Raw genomic sequence first — 16,664 nt, 5'->3', positions numbered from 1 at the left:
CTTATATTCAGATCATTTATGTAAGACCAGGTGTAAATAGGCTCAGATGTCTGAAGCAGAAAAGCCACCAGCAGTTTGAGAGTGGATCCTGCTGCAAATATCAGCAAGCACAATCTGTGGTGTTCTCCTGGGTTAACAAATGGGTCATAAAACTGTATAAAAACATTTATTTTCAAATGTATAAAGCGTTCACAGAGTAGAAAAAGTAGAAAACATAAATTTGATTACTCAGTGGTTGATGCAGTCAGGTGAAATTACAGTCGAAACACCAACTTGATAGTCAGTCTTTGACCTGGGTGTCTGCATTCGAGCATTAATACTCATATTTCTTGAGCATTTCTTGCCAAGATTTCCTCCATCTGATTCACATTTATGCAGGTAAGAAGCACCGTCGTACCCAGGAAGTCCTGACCGTGGAGGCTTTGAGCCAGCGCAGCGATTGCCTGTGATTTAAACTGAACCACAGCCTCACCGATCCCTTTACCATTACTGTCCTGCAGTAAGACGATATTTTCCCTTCTCACTTTGTATTTCTTGAACAGTCTTTTTATGTGACGTTCCTGCACATCTGCTGGCAGGTTTCTGACAAATAGACATGTCTGAGCTGCCGGGTCCGAGTTCACGCATCGTGCTTCTTCTGGTGTCTCAACTAGATTTAAAATCCTCTTTCGATTTGGTTTCTTCAGTGTGTCTGTCTTTGGACAAGGCTTAACATTATTGTAATGTATTTTGTCCATCATGTCCCTCATCATTATTCTAGTGGTTGGTGTGACCTCAATGGCTTCAGAGCCAACATGGCAGCCGGTGAGGTTCATTGCATAGTCATAATCCTCAGTGCAATTAAAAATAAGAAAAGCAGTGTCCGTTCTGTTGCCTTCCTTGTCGAGCAGATGTAGCACATTTTTGTGTACGAGGTTTGGACACCCAAACAATTCTTTTATTTCAGTCTTGGTCATGCTTTTAGGTAGATTCCTCACCATGACAACATGCTCCATAGTTGGAGATAAAGTGGTTGAGTCACTGTCAAGTCTTGCCTTTTTTGTTGGTTTATATGGCAACTTGTTGACAGATCGCCTCTTGAACTGCACTGCAGGATTGTTTATTTTTTTGTGGTTTGCAGTTTCTCTAAGAGGGTGTTGCTTTGGTTTCACTGTCTCCTCAACATCAAAAGCAGCTTCACATTCTTGCACCGCACTGGTCCACATCTTCTCAGTCGCTGCACGGACCTCCACACAGAGGGGGCCCAGTGACTGTTGGTTGAAGAGAAGAGCGTCACTTGCATCCTGCATGGTGGAAAACTTAACCAGGCAACCGTGGCTACGTCCCAACTCTACATTCACTATGACTTCCTGCACCGGCAATCCTTTGAAAAAATGGCAGATGACCTCCTTTGTGGCGGAGGATGGCAGACCAAAGAGCCTGACATAGCCTGGGCATGAGTCCAGAGTTTGTGATGGTGTCCTCATCTCATCAAATTCAACTGTACTGTCAATTTTTGGGAAATCCACTTTTGGCTCATTGTTTTCACCTTGGAGACCTTGAAGACCTTGAAGGACAGTGCAAACCCCGAGAAGAAAGGCAGTACTGGAATCAAGCACTTGAGCATTTGAAGGCTGTAGATTTGCAGTGTCTGGATCAAGTGGCGGAGCAGCAGAGGATGTATTGAAATTCAAAGGTGGCACATTTGCATGTGGAGTTGGTTTCCGGACAGTAATCTGCGCGGGGGAGGGTTTCTTCCTGTTCAACAATGTCTTGAGTTTCTCCTCCAGCTCTGCCATGCTGCTTATGTGCAGATTCACCTTCGACCCTTTAAGGGTTTGTCCATTGTGCCGCATGGCGAGCTGGGCATCTCTTTCACGGGTGAACGCAATAAAAGCCTCTCGGAGACTTCCTCCCACTATGTAAACTCCACCGTCTGGTATGTGAAGGTGTTCAAAGAATGCGCGTATATCTCCAGTGCCTGCCTTGACATCCAGGCCTTGCAGTCGCAGGATTATGGTCATTTTTTCTGCACGAGGCCTGGTGGCGTCTGCAAATTAAAATAAAAATTGTGAAAAACCTAAAAAACAAGAATTTAGAAAAATTCAATAACTCAGGCATGCTGCGTCATTAGCGATTTTTCTTTTTTTTTTCAAAAACAAAAACGTGCGCCATGCAGATGCACTGAAAAGCTTAAAGAAAGTGCAGAATATTTCTGTCTCCATAACGCGTGCACAAATAACTCACCACACGTGGGTACAACGAATGATTGGCATGCGTTTTTTGCCAGTGTTGTTGCTGTTGTCCTGTCTCAACATGTGTGTGAAAACGTGTTGAAAATGTGGTCCCTCCCCGATCTGCTCAAGAATGCGCTTTTTCCCTCTCATTTCACTTTTATTGTCTCTGGAGCGTTAGATGCGCATTACCGCCTCCTACCGGGCTGGAGAGTGCACTACTCTCTCAGGACCAAGCTTTTGCTTAGTAATGAAATGAATTTAATGTAATTTATTTCGGACGTTTAAAAAGTAATAAAATACTATGTATATGTGTGGACTCCAGGAAGAATAGCTATATCCAAATCCAAATAAACAAAAATGAATATATTAATTTAAAAATGAGTAAATAAATAAGAATATACTTATTACAGAATCTATTGTCTCCTTTTTCTGACAGCAATGATATTTAATTTCAGACATTTTACTGAATCAACCTTTGTCCACTGTGCTATTTAATCAAAACACATCACAACTAAATAAATAAAAATCTACTGTCAGTCCAAAACCTAAAAAAAAAAAAAATAAAATAAATCTTGACAGACACCAAAACCTTTCATCGTAAAAAAGCTACAATTCTTCAACCAACAGCTGGCCATAATCATCAGATGAAAAAATTAATAAATAAAAATGCTGTGGTAAAATCCCAAAATATTCAGCAATTAATATGAGCTAATTTTTCTTGGCCTTACTCAGGCCCATGCTATTTCTCTCTCCGTTGTTTCTTTGTTCTTGCTCTCAGTAGTCGATTACACAATTAACACATTGACAGAACAAGCTGTTCCTTCAACTTTAACTAAAATGTTTAAATTTTAAAATCGCACTTACTTGAATCTTACTTTATCTCACTTTATGTGGCTCTCTTCTGGTAGACTATGCAAACATATCACTGTGCTCTGTCAGGAAGTGAATAAGATTATATGAATAAGATTCAGCATGCAAGCTTTCGTTTCCTGTTAAAAGTCCCTATGACTCATAAACAATTGTTGCATAACAGATCTAACTATTGTTAATTCAGTTTAAAAATGTTCCTCTTCCAATTATGTTATTTATTAACCTTAACAGAGATTATTCTGTGTGGATATATTATTTTTTTGCTGCTTTAACCATATCACATAACACATTTAATCAAATACTCTATCACACATTATATATAAGATAGACCTTTTCATGGCTGATGTTTTGAGCGGTCATAGTAGGAAAAACATGTTTTTAATAATAATGGTGATTGCGACATCATACTTTTGGTACCTGGTATTGTGCTTGAATAGCTTACTGGGACACTTAATGGAACTGAGCCATCATTAACTTTACTAATAATGTTTCTACAAATTTGTCACAGTATAGTAAGTCATGGAAAAAATGAGTCATAGCATGTAAGTCAAGAAAATGTAGCCTATCAAATAAGTTGAAATAAAAGTCCCAGCATAGTATGTAATTTTCTTTTCTAATTATCATAATATAGAAAGTCATAGGAATGTTTAAAAAAATAGTAATATTTTAAGGACTCACATACAATGACTATAAAATAGTCATAGTATGTGAGTCCTTAAAATGTAATAAATACATGAATAAAAATGTCATAGTACAGTATGTCACGATCTGTTAAAATAACTGTGTTAAGTCATATGCTAAGTCTTAAAAATGAAAAAAAAGTAATATTATAACAGGTAATTTAAAAAGTCATACTATGTCATAAGAAACGTGTTTGTTTTTTCTTTTGTGACGCACACATAAATTTAGTCGTGACGGCATCACGCTGGGTGAATGGGATTGTGGGTACAAAGGAAGACCGTTGTTTACCATGGCGACGGGGACGCTATCGTCTGCTGTAAATAGATACATAGTGGCCGTAACATTATTTCTGTTAATATACGCTGATCTTCCTCACTGCCAGCAGTTCGTTATCCCGTATAAGACTCCTTCAGACTGTACTGCGGAGGAATTTTTCGATATCTCGAGTCTCTCGTGCATGAGGTGCGGTTCAAATCAGCGACGGAGCACAACAGGTCTGTTACCATCATCACACCGCAGCGCAACAACTGACTCAGTGTCGATACTATGCTAACAAAGAGTGTGATTAGTCTTAATTTCAAAGTATTTCACTTTAACTGTGAGATGTCCCGCTACCCGCGACGGAGAGATCCGCAGTGAGCTGGGCAGCAGTTAGCTGGGGGCTAATGGCTAGCTGAGATATAATAATATATATAAAATGTTCAGAGCTTCGCTAATACTGTTCATAGATCTGTTAAACAGACAGGCCACCTAAAAACAAAATGCGCAGTGTGCTGTTTGAGTTAACATGGAGTAAAATAGGTCAGTGCAGGCAATCATTGACAGGGGCGTTTCTAGGATTTGAGGACATGTGGGCTTAGCCTGGACCTCTTAAGAGGGGCGGGGGGATACTCCCCATGGATATTTTTTAGTAAACAAGCTCTATGTCAATGCTTTTTTTGCTTTTCGGATTTGTTTTGCCTTAAATGGACAAGACAGTTTGAGCATGAAAGGGGGAGAGAAAGAGGGGGCGATATGCATTTACCCTAATATATATTGAGGTAAATCGATGTGTGTGATGTTCTGGCTGAGGCCCTTATAATCAAGTTCTAATATTATAGTAGAACTTGATTATAGTATAAAAAGCCTAAATTGATACCAACAATAATCAGTATCAGAATCTAGTTTTATTGCAAGTACAAGTAAGGAATGTGACTCGGTGTTTTGGTGCAAAACAATTAACATAAAGGAAGAATAAAATAGGGAATTTAAATAGAATAGAACATAAGATAAAAATTATAGAAGCAATTTAAATATATGAAATGACAAAATCGAATTTAAAGGACAAGTGTGCACAAAAGGTGCAATGGAGGGATTGTACAGTTTTCCAGAACTAGAGTTGCAGTGCAGATATCTTAACTTTAAATAATTAAGTTGACCTAAAGTGTGTAGTGTACAGAAATGTGAGCTTTTATCTTTAAATATACCTTTGTATCTTTTATCAATTTATCAATTTTATTTATTTTTTTAAGAAACATCAGTGTTACTCTAATCAAATCAGTTAGAGCTCTAAGATCTTGAATTTTCCACATCCCCATCACTTCGTTCTAGCTCCTTCTTGCATTGCCTTTTGCTCTACTCTAATAATATTTTGGTGGGTGAGAGAGTTAATTTGTTAATTAATTAATTAACACTGTACATCCTCTGTCCCATGTACAACATCCTCTGTCCTCCAATAACTTTCTACTGGTTTTCCTCCTTTTGCAGGACTGAGCTGCATTTGCAAAACTGGGTACCAAACTGTTATCACTGACAAGACGTCCATTACTTGCCAGCAGTGTCCGCCTGACAAACCTGTATGTGCAATTACCTTAATAGCATGTCTTTATATCTGTGCGCCTCATTATGCTGTAGATATTGGCTCTTACTCCTTAGAAAATTTCTAATAGCATTTCTTAACCAGCCATCTCTCTTTTCAGGCAGTAACTAAAGGTGGGTTTGGGTGTATTCGCTGTCCAGGCGCTCTCAGTGATGAGGGACAGTGCCAGTGCCCACAAGGCAACATCCTGGGTGAGTCATATCGAGTAAATTCTCCTAAAGAGAGATGAATTTGAAAATGATCTTCTGTCAAGAGTTTATTGATATATTAAGCAAATGGATCTCTTGGCTTGTCTGGCTGACGGGTACAGAAAGTTCTGCAAACATATTTGTACATACCAACACCTTCAGATACCAACAGTTGACCTTTGATTTACCCTTCGTAAATCCCAACATTGCTTTTCTTGTGCTGTGTTCAGACACCTTCACAAGTATTTAAACCTTCAAAAACCGAGAAAATTGGTTTGATTTCATTTTAAAACACGATCAAAAAAAAGAAGGCCATTGAGCAACTTGACAAGAACTGTTTTTTAACTGTTTTTTAATATGCAATAGGGAAAAATGTCCAAAAATATATATTTATAACCATCATAATTATATTTGTTAAATCAATGACAGAATTAGTATTATTATTTTAAGCACTTTTTGGGGTGGTTTCTTTCTTTCTTTTATTTTTCAGGGAATATTCTTGTACTTTTACAATGTTTTTGCCAATTTTGTGTCATTTCTGCATAAATTGCTCATTGCCTTTACCTATATATTTTGAAAGACATCAAGCCAATTTGCTTAGGACTCAAAGGGTTAATACACAGGGGTTCTTTGTTGATTCATAACTCCTGTTTATCTGGGTAGTATCTTTCTCAGCCTTTATCTGCCAGACTGAGGTTTGAAGTCCAAATATCTGTTTTCCTTCTGATACATTTAACACCTGCTGGGAAGTATCCCACTGTGCGCTCCATATTGTCCTATTACATCACCAACAACCAGAGAAAAATATGAATCACAAGAATGCTTGTAATGTGATGTTGATGGTGTCTGCTGCAGACTTAACACAATGAGGCAAAAGCAGAGATTAAATCAGTATTTTATGTATAAATGGCTAAATGTGGACTGTTTTTTTTCAGTGGAGAGAGATGTCAGCGGAAACATTTTAGATGAGGCCAGGTGTGAAACGTGCGATGGAAACTCCCCTGCTTCGTCTGTACCAAACCGCAGCGGAGACAGGTTATTTACTTTTGGAGACAGTTATTGTACCCTGTAAATATCATACCATTGCAACCCTACCTCCCTGTTTTCCTCCCTCTGTGTTTCTCACCAGCTCATCACCCTCATCATTGCACGGACAGATTTTCCCATTTAGTTTGTTCTGACAAATGGCTCATGCCTGCTCTCTCAGCACCACTAATGTACTTTTGTTACCATGAAGAAAGGATGACTTAGTTTCGGGTCACATTTTTCAGTATTTCAGGGTTGGAACAGTCTCCAAAATTGTCTTTCAGGTGTGAGAGATGTCAGGCTTCTTTCATTAACACCTCCTGTGAGTGTAACCCGCCCAATGTCCTGGTGAGTTCAGCCGACCCCTCTGCCCTCAGACCCTCCCACAGACACATCATACACACACCGACCAGTAACAGACTCAAAGTGCATCATCAATAACTGATATGTGATTTTCCAGGCAGGAGGTTTGTGTTTACCTCCAAACAGCCTCTCCACCAACGTGAATCCCAGTGTCAACTACGCTCAGTTGGTGAGTCTTGTTTTCCTCTCTCACTTGCTAGATTCCTTTTATTTGATTTTGCTGTTTTCTGATTTGCGTTTTCTGCTCTGTTCCCCTTGCAGAAGTTCAGTGTCCAGTCTGCCTGGTTCATCAAAAACCTGTACTCCTCAGCAGCAGCCTGCCTTGTAAGTCCACATCTTATTTTGCTGTCTTCAAAAAAGAATCTTTATCTTGATCTAATATCACAGGCAGGGTTCCCGTGGGTCCTTAGAAAGACTTAAAAGGCTTTTGAATTCAATAATATGACAAAGGTCTTAAGTGGTATTAAAATGTCTTAAAATCAGTCTCAAAAGTCTCAAAAATGCTCAGATGTGGCAAGTATTATTTTATGAGACAATTAATTTTTTTTACATTGCATTGTAAAATCTCAAAATACATGGCAACATGTTTTTTGGGGTTTTTTTGGGTTTTTTTAAAAATAAAAATTGCAAGAAAACTGGCCACCAAACACCAGGTGTTTCCCAGTTCTAACCAAATCTAACTTTTTTGCCAGACTGGAATGTTTTATGTAACATTAAACACTGTGGCAAAATTATCCTTAACCTTAAGCTTACAAAAAAAGTGTTGTTTTTTTATTTGCTTACAATAAAATTGGTCTTAAATTTAATCCCTGTTGACATTAAAAAGTCTTAAAAAGTCTTAAATCTAACTTGCCTTCAGCTGTAGGAACCCCAATCAGAGAAGGCCAGTTCAAGTTCCAGTTGCTGCCACAAGTGATGTGGTTGTTGCGACACAAGAGGATGTTTGTTATTCTAGGATGTTGAAATCAGACATTCAGACATACACCATACAACCATCAAATTTGAACTGCAATTAATGCGAAAATGTATCCATGCACATGTAACTTAAGTGTGCAAAAAGGGTTGTCTACTTGTTGAAAAAGCTTCTAAAACAAATGTAATATGTTGTGTGGTGATATTGCAGCTCATAATGACAATTTAGTATTACAAGGCGGTAATTTTTGTTAAACACGCGGTGTGTGTTTGTTTCAGTTGCTGTTTTTAAACAAGTTTTGGGGTTACAGGTCTTCTCCAACCTGACAGCGTGCCAGGCTCTCGGGAACATGTGCGTGATGAACATGCACTCCTTCAGCGGCGTCTCTGCCGATGCCTGCGGTCTCTTCAACACCGTCTTCAGATCCAGAGCTGCTTTGGGCTTAACTCAAGACATTTCCTACTGGTAATCAGCACTGACACGGCATATAGGCATATTTCATTCCCCTATACTGTAATTCGGTTGCACCCAGAGTGGACAGTAAGTGCTGTGGTTCCTCTGTCTCCAGGAGAGGTAATCTGCCTTGGCTTTACTATGGCGACGAACCAGGATTAGCCAGTCGAGTGCTTCAGACCGATCCTGTCCCCATCGGGTTCAGTTTCAGAGGAAGAAACAAGGTGAGTGATGAACTTCTGGGGTTTTTCATCGCTCAGAGTGGGCTTTTGGGGAGTGACTTGGCGTGACAGCATGATCGGTCAGCGTACAGTAAAGGCAACAAATCTGAGTTACCTTTTTTGACAGGAATCTGTGTTTTTACCTGTTTTTTTCTAAACATGACTGCTGGTAGTCAAAGACATATTTAAGTTTATTTTCTGCTTTTTAAACAGCCGTTTGTTAAATTGCCATCAAAAACATATTGTGAGGTTTCAACCTACTATTTTTATTCTCAATTCCTTTCATTTTGGCACTGGACAAAAGATAGACAGATGTTTATTTATTAGGATTTTTTAGATGAGCCATCTCATTTACAGGGGGGCTCTATCATCCATATGAACAGAAGTGAATAACAGGAAACAAAACAAAGATGTTAATGTAAAGACAAAACAAAAGAACAGCAAACAAACCAACAGGTACACTGCAGCCAAGATAATCAATATAAAATCATCTAAAAGAAGAGGAAACGAACACGATCACTTGATGGCTACAGAGAACTGTGAACAATTTATCATCCAGTTATCACAGTGAAATTGCAGTTTATTTTACAAATAAAGAAATAAATCTGAAACGAGATCAAAATGTTCTCTTGGTTTGACACATTCTGTTTGTTTTACAGAACACTGACATTAAGCTGCTCGCTGCTGTCTACAATGTCAGAGGAGAGTTCCTCAGATGGGAACCAGTCGGAGGAGGTAATCTCCAGGTAGGATGTTAATTACTGTTTAAAAGCATTGTAACTTATTATAAATTTTTTTATAGAATTTCTTGATTTTCCAGGATAGTTTAGTTGCAGTCATTGTTGCCCAGCACTCGCTTGCATTAAGTAATTTTCCGTGTGCTTCACACAAAATATTGAAGAAAAGGAGCTCGGTAAATACCTCATACTTAATCTCTTCCTCTTTTCTGCTCTTTTAGCTTTGTCCAGAAACAACGGACAAACAGGCTGCAGCCTTCAGCTTTGGAACCGCTTTCCAAGAAAGTGTGAGTGCTTTTTTAAAATTTAGCACAGGGACAGTGCACAAACTCTCTTGCAATGCCCAGCTGTATTATAAGCTCTGTGTGTGTGTGTGTGTGTGTGTGTGTGTGTGTGTGTTTGTGTGTAGTGTGATCTCCCAGTAAAAGAGCTGTTGGATAACCATCCTGAGCCGCTGTTTTATGATGTGTTCATGGATCTCGGTGGAGAAGAGAACAAAAAACTTCTCCCTCTGCCTACACTCGTCTATAACCAGCAATACAACGGACGGTTCATCAACCAAGGTGGGATTTTATTTTTTTAAATGTGTTTGTTTATGTGTGTATGCATTGCTTTCATACATCGTCCTTGTGCAGAGAGCATGAGGAACTGGTACTTGTCCCGACGTATGTTTGTTGTCGACACGCTGAGCGGAAGAGAGAGCGGAAGAGAGAGGAGCACTGCTACCCTGCCCAAAGTCATCCGTGTAGCCAGCAGTGTCAAAATAAGGTGGGCTCCAAATGTGCACTCCACCATTTAAAACAAAGAAACAAATTAAAAACGTATATTTTTTATTATCTTGAGAACAGGAGCTGTTTTCGATGAAACGTGTTTGTTTTGTAGGTTTCAGCTGGTTCCGCGAACCCAGGAAGGACAGGTTTTTCCACCTCTAATGACAGTGACCTACAGAGACGTTCCCATCATGGATATCAAAACACAAACTGTGACTGTGAGTGGACACATACACACACACGCACACACACGCACACACACACACACACACACACACAAACTTCCTGCTTCTTGATAAACAGAAAAATGGCTTTATCAGTTGCTGTCTTCATTTATTTGGTTGATGTGCTGAAATGATTTTGTCTGTTTCTAGACAACGTTTGCAGTGGAGTATGAGATGGATCAAAAAGAGGCTCGCATGAAGACAGATGTGAGTAGACGAGTGAATTAAACATTGTTGCTGAAGCTTGCGTAAGGCGCCCTTTTTCCACACAGAAAAACTGATCATGAAGAAAAAGGGAACTGATAAAGAATCAGACCAATAATTGAAATTAACAAACATTCTGAAAACATTTTAGGCGAGATACAGGCAGTGCAGTAACAGAATCTTGATTCATCAGTGCCGCCAGTTTTACAGTTGGACAGCAATTCACAAGCAGCGATTTACATGATTGACAGCTATTTTACAGACTCCTCGGCTCAGATTAGTTGGTTTTGTGATTTTTGCAAATGCCATTTGCCTCTTGTACTACTGTGTGGATATTGTAACTTTTTGTCAAATTCGCTAAAAAACAAGTTACCTACTGTAGCTTTAAATGGTCAGATAATAATATGAGGGATAAATGGGAGGTTCTTGTGTATAACTGATGCTATTCAGTGTTTATGTGCTGCAGTATCACCCGTAGCTCTGATATGTTTGCGTGCACAGACTGCTCTGGGTGTGATGGGTGGTGTTGCTGTCCTCTACTCTCTGCTGAAGACAATCAGCTGGAAGCGGAGGATCGCCTCTCAGCTCGTTGATGTGGCGGTACAGCACTACATTTTTAACATGTCATAGGCCACATAAAGCCATATTTTGTCGTAAAGCTCAAGAGTCATGTTGGTCTCTCTCCTTCTGTCCCAGACTATGATGAAGTTTTTGTTGTTTTATGCCGGAGATCTGGCCAATGTTTTTTTTGCCGTCACCGTGGGAACTGGACTTTACTGGCTCATCTTTTACAAGGTTAGATTTATTCCTTTTCTGACTTTGTTTTATGAGATTTATGGTCTTTATTGGTACCAGTATCTAAATTCTGTAACTTTTTCATTTCCTTTTTAGACCTTTATTTCTTCTTCAAACACAACTAGTGTGTCTCTTGTCTTTACACTGATTTCTGTTTTTTTCCTCTCTGCACTCTTAAGACATTAAAGGCAAGTCTTTTCCCTCCTTTACCTTCCTTGTCTGAACTTGTTGTCAAATGCATTGAATCGGTTAAATTATTATTGGCTGTGAATAATTTGTGTATGTGTGTGTTTAGGCCCAAAAGTTTGTGTCCGTGCTGTTGCCACTCCCTGCACAGGAGGAGCAGTTTGTCACATACATCGGTTGTGCCTTCGCTCTCAAGGTTAGACAACTACTGAGCAGGTAAAAAATGAGCAGCATTGTTGTGCTTTGATTTGGAATATTAAAATAGTTCTGTGTATTTTTATCCAGGCTATCCAGTTTCTGCACAAGCTGATCCTTCAGGTGACAGTTGATGTATTTTTTATTGACTGGGAGAGGCCACGAAGCAAACCTAATAGAACTGTACAAGGTAAAATCATATTTACTTTATCACTGCATGGAAGCAGCTGCTTTTAGTATGTGACTCCACTCTTCATTCATTTTTTTCTTTGATTTGTGTCTTGTCTGTATGTATAAATATATATGCAGTATTTGAACATGTATTTATTGCTGTTTCAGCTGCTGGTGAACCGAAACGTGACCCCTCTCCAGTCAGCATCTGGAGAACCTACTTTGTGGCCAATGAATGGAACGAGATTCAGACCATCCGCAAGATCAGCCCAACTTTTCAGATCATGGCTGTGCTCTTCTTCCTTGAAGTACATCTCACGCCAACGCACACACTCTGCTCTTCTTTCGCAGCTTTTGCTTTGTTTCTTTTCCTCATCGCTGACATGTCACCCTGTGTTGTTCAGGTGCTGGGTTTCTCTAACCTGGCCCTGAGGGACCCCTGGCCAACTTTACAGCGCTCCTCTCAGGCGTACACCCCTTCATACAGCCTGATGCTGCGCTACGGTCTGGCAGCCACGCTGTGGCTCTGCATCGGACTTCTGCAGGTAAAAACTGCCACCACTCATTCTGTGAACTGGTATCAAAAACTTTTGACTTCTGGAGATTGCTGTGAGAACTGCATTTTTCTGTGACTGGATGGTGACCACTTCTGTTCTGGAAACAGCCCCTTATTGTCAATACACCTGTACACATCCTCTGAATGCCCGAAGGCTCTAGTTTGTGGCTGTAATGGTTTTTTACGAGGCTGTGGTTATACTAAAGGACAATATAGGTCATTTTATACACCGAGATCAAGTTTCAAAATGGTCTCACTACAATAAAATGACTACTATGGGGACTTACATCATCATACATAATTATTATTGGGCAATCTAAATTCTTAAGTTCTAAATCTCCGCTTTCCAGTCAAACCCAATTTTATGCAATTCCAAGACTGAGCCCCACATGCAGAAATGTTTAAACACAATTAACGGAAATTACACATTTGAACTGCATGAAAAAACTGCATGGAATGGGCACGTCTGTAATGGGGAGACTTCTCAGTACCCATGACCGTTAGATAAGGGGTCTAGGGACCCCTGTCAAAATGGCCGTGCTAGTTTTTCCCTCATCGAGATGTATTAACTTTAGAGTTTTATTTAGTGCTTTTCCTGACTATTTTTGCAACTAGCTCTTCTAATTCCATGTGTTTAAGTGTCTTCACTGTAGCTCAGCCCTCTACAACCTTGGAAAGACAGTAATGTTCGTAGACGACACTGTAGTCCTTGCAGAGTGGAAAAGGTTTTTAAAGAATTAGTGAAATACCCTGTGCAATGTGAGTGTTAGGAGCGCCACTGAAAGATAACCACTTATCCCTACAGGTGATTTTCTTCACTGTGTTTCATGAGCACTTTGTGGAGGACAAAATCCGTCAGTTTGTGGATCTCTGCTCCATCAGTAATGTAAGTATCAATCTTTATATTATATTTTAAACAATATTTGCCTGAAATATTTTACATACTTTGTTTTTGTCTACAGATTTCTGTGCTGCTGTTATCTCACCGTTGTTTTGGCTACTACATCCACGGGCGGTCAGTGCACGGACATGCAGATACAAACATGGAGGAGATGAACAACAATCTGAATAGAGAATCTGTATGTACTCTAATGAATTACACAGCTGTGTTTGTGGTTGGGGCATAGTTACGACATTTTCGATTTCACATTACATCCATCCTGTTTCTTTGTTTCTCGCTGTCTTGTTCCGTCAAAAGGAGTCCCTGTGTGGTCAGAGAGGTTTACTTCCCAACACAGAGATGCAGACCTTTCAGGTGTCTCTAACCAGCCGCCTGCGCTCGCAGTATGACAGGATACGGGATCAGATCGGCAGGGTGTGTTCTCTCTCTCTTTTGTGTTTGTAATTGAGCTATTCAGAGTTCCCACAGTCCTGGAATTCCTGGAACAGTGTTTGAAATGTATGAGATGTTTTGGAAAAGTTTTGAATATAAATTGTTTAATGTTTTTTAAAACATGTTCATAATATTCCAAAACATGTCTGTTGTTGCAGAACATGTTAATTGTATTATTTTTTTATTCTTTAAATGTTGTGCTGCGCTGCAAGACAGTTCAAGCGTTACTAGTATCACATGATACACATACACTAGACCGACACTGCGTCATCACCAAGGCCGCGTACCCTTTAGGGGGAAAGAAACACGCTCTCACATAAGAAGAGAAATGGAAAAAATGTTGAAAAGCAGTTGTATAGTGGTTGAACCAACGCTTTCATACTGAGATTTAAGGCACTGTAAATAATTTGAATGTTCACTGTAAATGTGGTAAATGACTCAGTGATGTTAGTGACAGTTACTAATGATGGTACTGTAGCTGGAGGCTGCTGCATTACAGTCATATATTACAGCAGTATCAGACTGTTGCCTCTAAATTAATCTCAGCTAAGATCAAACAATTGGCTGTTAGTAATTTACAGACAATACTTGACCTAACAATACCTGGTGTTCTGGACAATATACATGTATAGACCATCGTCTCAAACTATATCTAATACATACATGTATAGATGTCTGGATAAGTTATATCTAGCCACTGTGATGGGTCATTGATCCACTTGGATGGATCAATGACTCAATGATTATCAACTTCAGTTTATTAAGGCATCGTGTTCACTCAGGTTATCTGCAAATGCCTGGAAAGTTTGTTTTATAATATATGGCTGAATTGCTGCAAGGGCCTACCCATATTAAACTGCTCAAAAATATTATGGGGTTTTGGAAATATTTAGGTAAATGTGTGTAGGAACCCTAGTATAAGTTATCAATAAAAGAACAAAATGATGAATTTTCAGTTTAAATGTTTTCTTGTGTCCCGCGCTCCAGAGGAACGGGCCGTCACGGCTGGTGGACGCAGGCTTGGCTAACCAGTTTGAGCAGAGGGCAAAAGGCTACCAGACCATGAACCACTTTCTGGGATCTGTTATAGACCATGTAAGTATAAATGCACATAAATAAACTCTCACAAGCAAATTGTACCCAGCACTGTTTGATTAAACGTATATTCATTTATTTGTTTAATTGTAGAGGGTGACTTTTTTCTTTGACATGAAATATTTTGAGCATACAGTCATGTTATGTCTCTGATGTATTAACCTCAGGCGCATCCTGACATGGACTACATAGTGAAGGACAAGCTGATGTTTGAGAGGGTCATAGGGATGGAGTTCCTTGAACCCAATGAAAAAAGCATCTTTTACAACGGTAATGACCTCTTGGCCCAGACAGGCTGTACATGTCTGTGTGTTTGTATGCAGTATGTACAGTATGTGTGTGTGTAATGTGTGTTTGCTTTTCTCACTGCAGATGAGGCCCACTCCTTCAGTGATGTGCTATTTTATGGAAACGAGGCCACGCTGCTGATCTTTGACACTTTGTTTTTCTGTGTCGTCGACCTCGGATCTCAGAGCTTTGTGCTCGCAGCAGTGCTTACATGCGTACAGCAAATGGTCAGTATTTGGTGCATATGCGGCGTATTGCCTTGGCTGCACCAAAAAGAAACATCCATTAAACACTCTCTCGTTCATTACAGATATTTCGCTTGATTCGTAACACTCTGGGAAGGAAGAATCTTGTCAACAAGACTCTGGTGGACGAGAGATTTCTGATTTGAAGTTCCCTGCTCAGTAGTTGGTGATGTCAGTGTTGTTTCGTGGCATTCCTCTCAAAGATGTTTACTGTTCACAGCTTTTGCAGCTCTTTTTTTGTACTTTTCTTTACATATACAGTATTTTCACTACTGTTTCATGATGTAAATATAATTTTTTCGTAAAGACTTTAATGTTTTTATCGATTAAAATGTTTTGATATGAAACAGGCTTTGATTTCATTTTAGTAAAACATAGTTTCTTTGCCTCGTGTTGTGATAATCATGGACTTCATATGCTGATATTAAAACTTTTATGCAGTTAGTGCAACATGTACTGTAAGGCTATATACATTTGTCAGCCGTTAGAGGCTTTTATACCGATCCCTTTAACATTTCTGGATAACTAGGTTATTGTACACAAAGTGGCAGAACAATATTTTATGCAGGTAATAGATTTTTATTTGGTTCTTGCAAAATTTTTCATGTTTTATGGATGAGACAGGCAACAGACATTCCTGTCTGTTTTTAATACAGTAACAGTTACTCGGTTGCTTTTCTTATACCAAAATATATATCAACGTTGTGATATAAAATGATATTGACCTTGATAAAGGACAGTTTGAGTGGGGTTAAACTGGAACACAAGGAAAGGCTTTGTCTTGGAAAAATGTGAACATTTTATTGCGTATAGTAGAACAGGCTCCTGTTCCTCTGTTTGTGGTTTGTTTGCACAGCTTAGTCATTAGTTAGAAATGTGCCTTCAAGCCTCCCAAGACCAAGGAAACTATAAAAGTTTTCTTTTATAGTTTCCCTGCCTGAGACCCAGAAGAAAAATGTTGAATATTTATTTTATATATTTATTTTTACCTCTTTTTTTTTTTTACATCATTCTAATTGTGGGTAAGAGTTTAAGAATCCCGCTTTATGCATGTGAAATTAACCCAACCCAGGCTT

At 39.2% G+C, this 16,664-nt stretch overlaps 2 protein-coding genes across 5 annotated transcripts; one reads left to right on the top strand and one right to left on the bottom strand.

The window, feature by feature from the left end:
- Positions 1-152: 152 nt before the first annotated feature.
- Positions 153-3,163, bottom strand: rbm12ba (RNA binding motif protein 12Ba). Of its 4 annotated transcripts, none has more exons than XM_042490017.1 (2): positions 3,081-3,163; positions 153-2,029 (listed from the first exon to the last, which is right to left on the bottom strand). In XM_042490017.1, exon 2 carries the CDS (start codon positions 2,001-2,003, stop codon positions 321-323), a length of 1,683 nt encoding a protein of 560 aa, XP_042345951.1. In that variant the 5' UTR covers positions 2,004-2,029; positions 3,081-3,163; the 3' UTR covers positions 153-320. The 4 variants fall into 4 exon arrangements, with proteins under 4 accessions (XP_042345951.1, XP_042345955.1, XP_042345954.1 ...); XM_042490021.1 differs by having other exon boundaries at positions 3,092-3,142; XM_042490020.1 differs by having other exon boundaries at positions 153-2,059; positions 3,081-3,111.
- Positions 3,164-4,049: 886 nt separating this feature from the next.
- On the top strand, positions 4,050-15,810 carry tmem67 (transmembrane protein 67). The gene is made up of 28 exons (XM_042490142.1): positions 4,050-4,261; positions 5,514-5,602; positions 5,726-5,816; positions 6,749-6,848; positions 7,124-7,187; positions 7,300-7,371; positions 7,464-7,526; positions 8,426-8,580; positions 8,684-8,792; positions 9,449-9,535; positions 9,748-9,813; positions 9,936-10,089; positions 10,162-10,294; positions 10,409-10,514; positions 10,671-10,727; positions 11,226-11,324; positions 11,421-11,519; positions 11,815-11,901; positions 11,991-12,090; positions 12,240-12,379; positions 12,476-12,616; positions 13,433-13,513; positions 13,590-13,706; positions 13,826-13,942; positions 14,948-15,055; positions 15,223-15,325; positions 15,428-15,570; positions 15,654-15,810. Exons 1-28 carry the CDS (start codon positions 4,057-4,059, stop codon positions 15,732-15,734), a joined length of 2,967 nt encoding a protein of 988 aa, XP_042346076.1. The 5' UTR covers positions 4,050-4,056; the 3' UTR covers positions 15,735-15,810.
- The last annotated feature ends 854 nt before the right edge of the window (positions 15,811-16,664 follow it).

This window comes from Plectropomus leopardus, chromosome 7 (genome assembly GCF_008729295.1).
Source record: "Plectropomus leopardus isolate mb chromosome 7, YSFRI_Pleo_2.0, whole genome shotgun sequence".
In the NCBI taxonomy this organism is placed as follows: domain Eukaryota; kingdom Metazoa; phylum Chordata; class Actinopteri; order Perciformes; family Serranidae; genus Plectropomus; species Plectropomus leopardus.
Note: the sequence above shows the minus strand (reverse complement) of the source record. Positions and strands in the feature narration are given on the sequence as shown.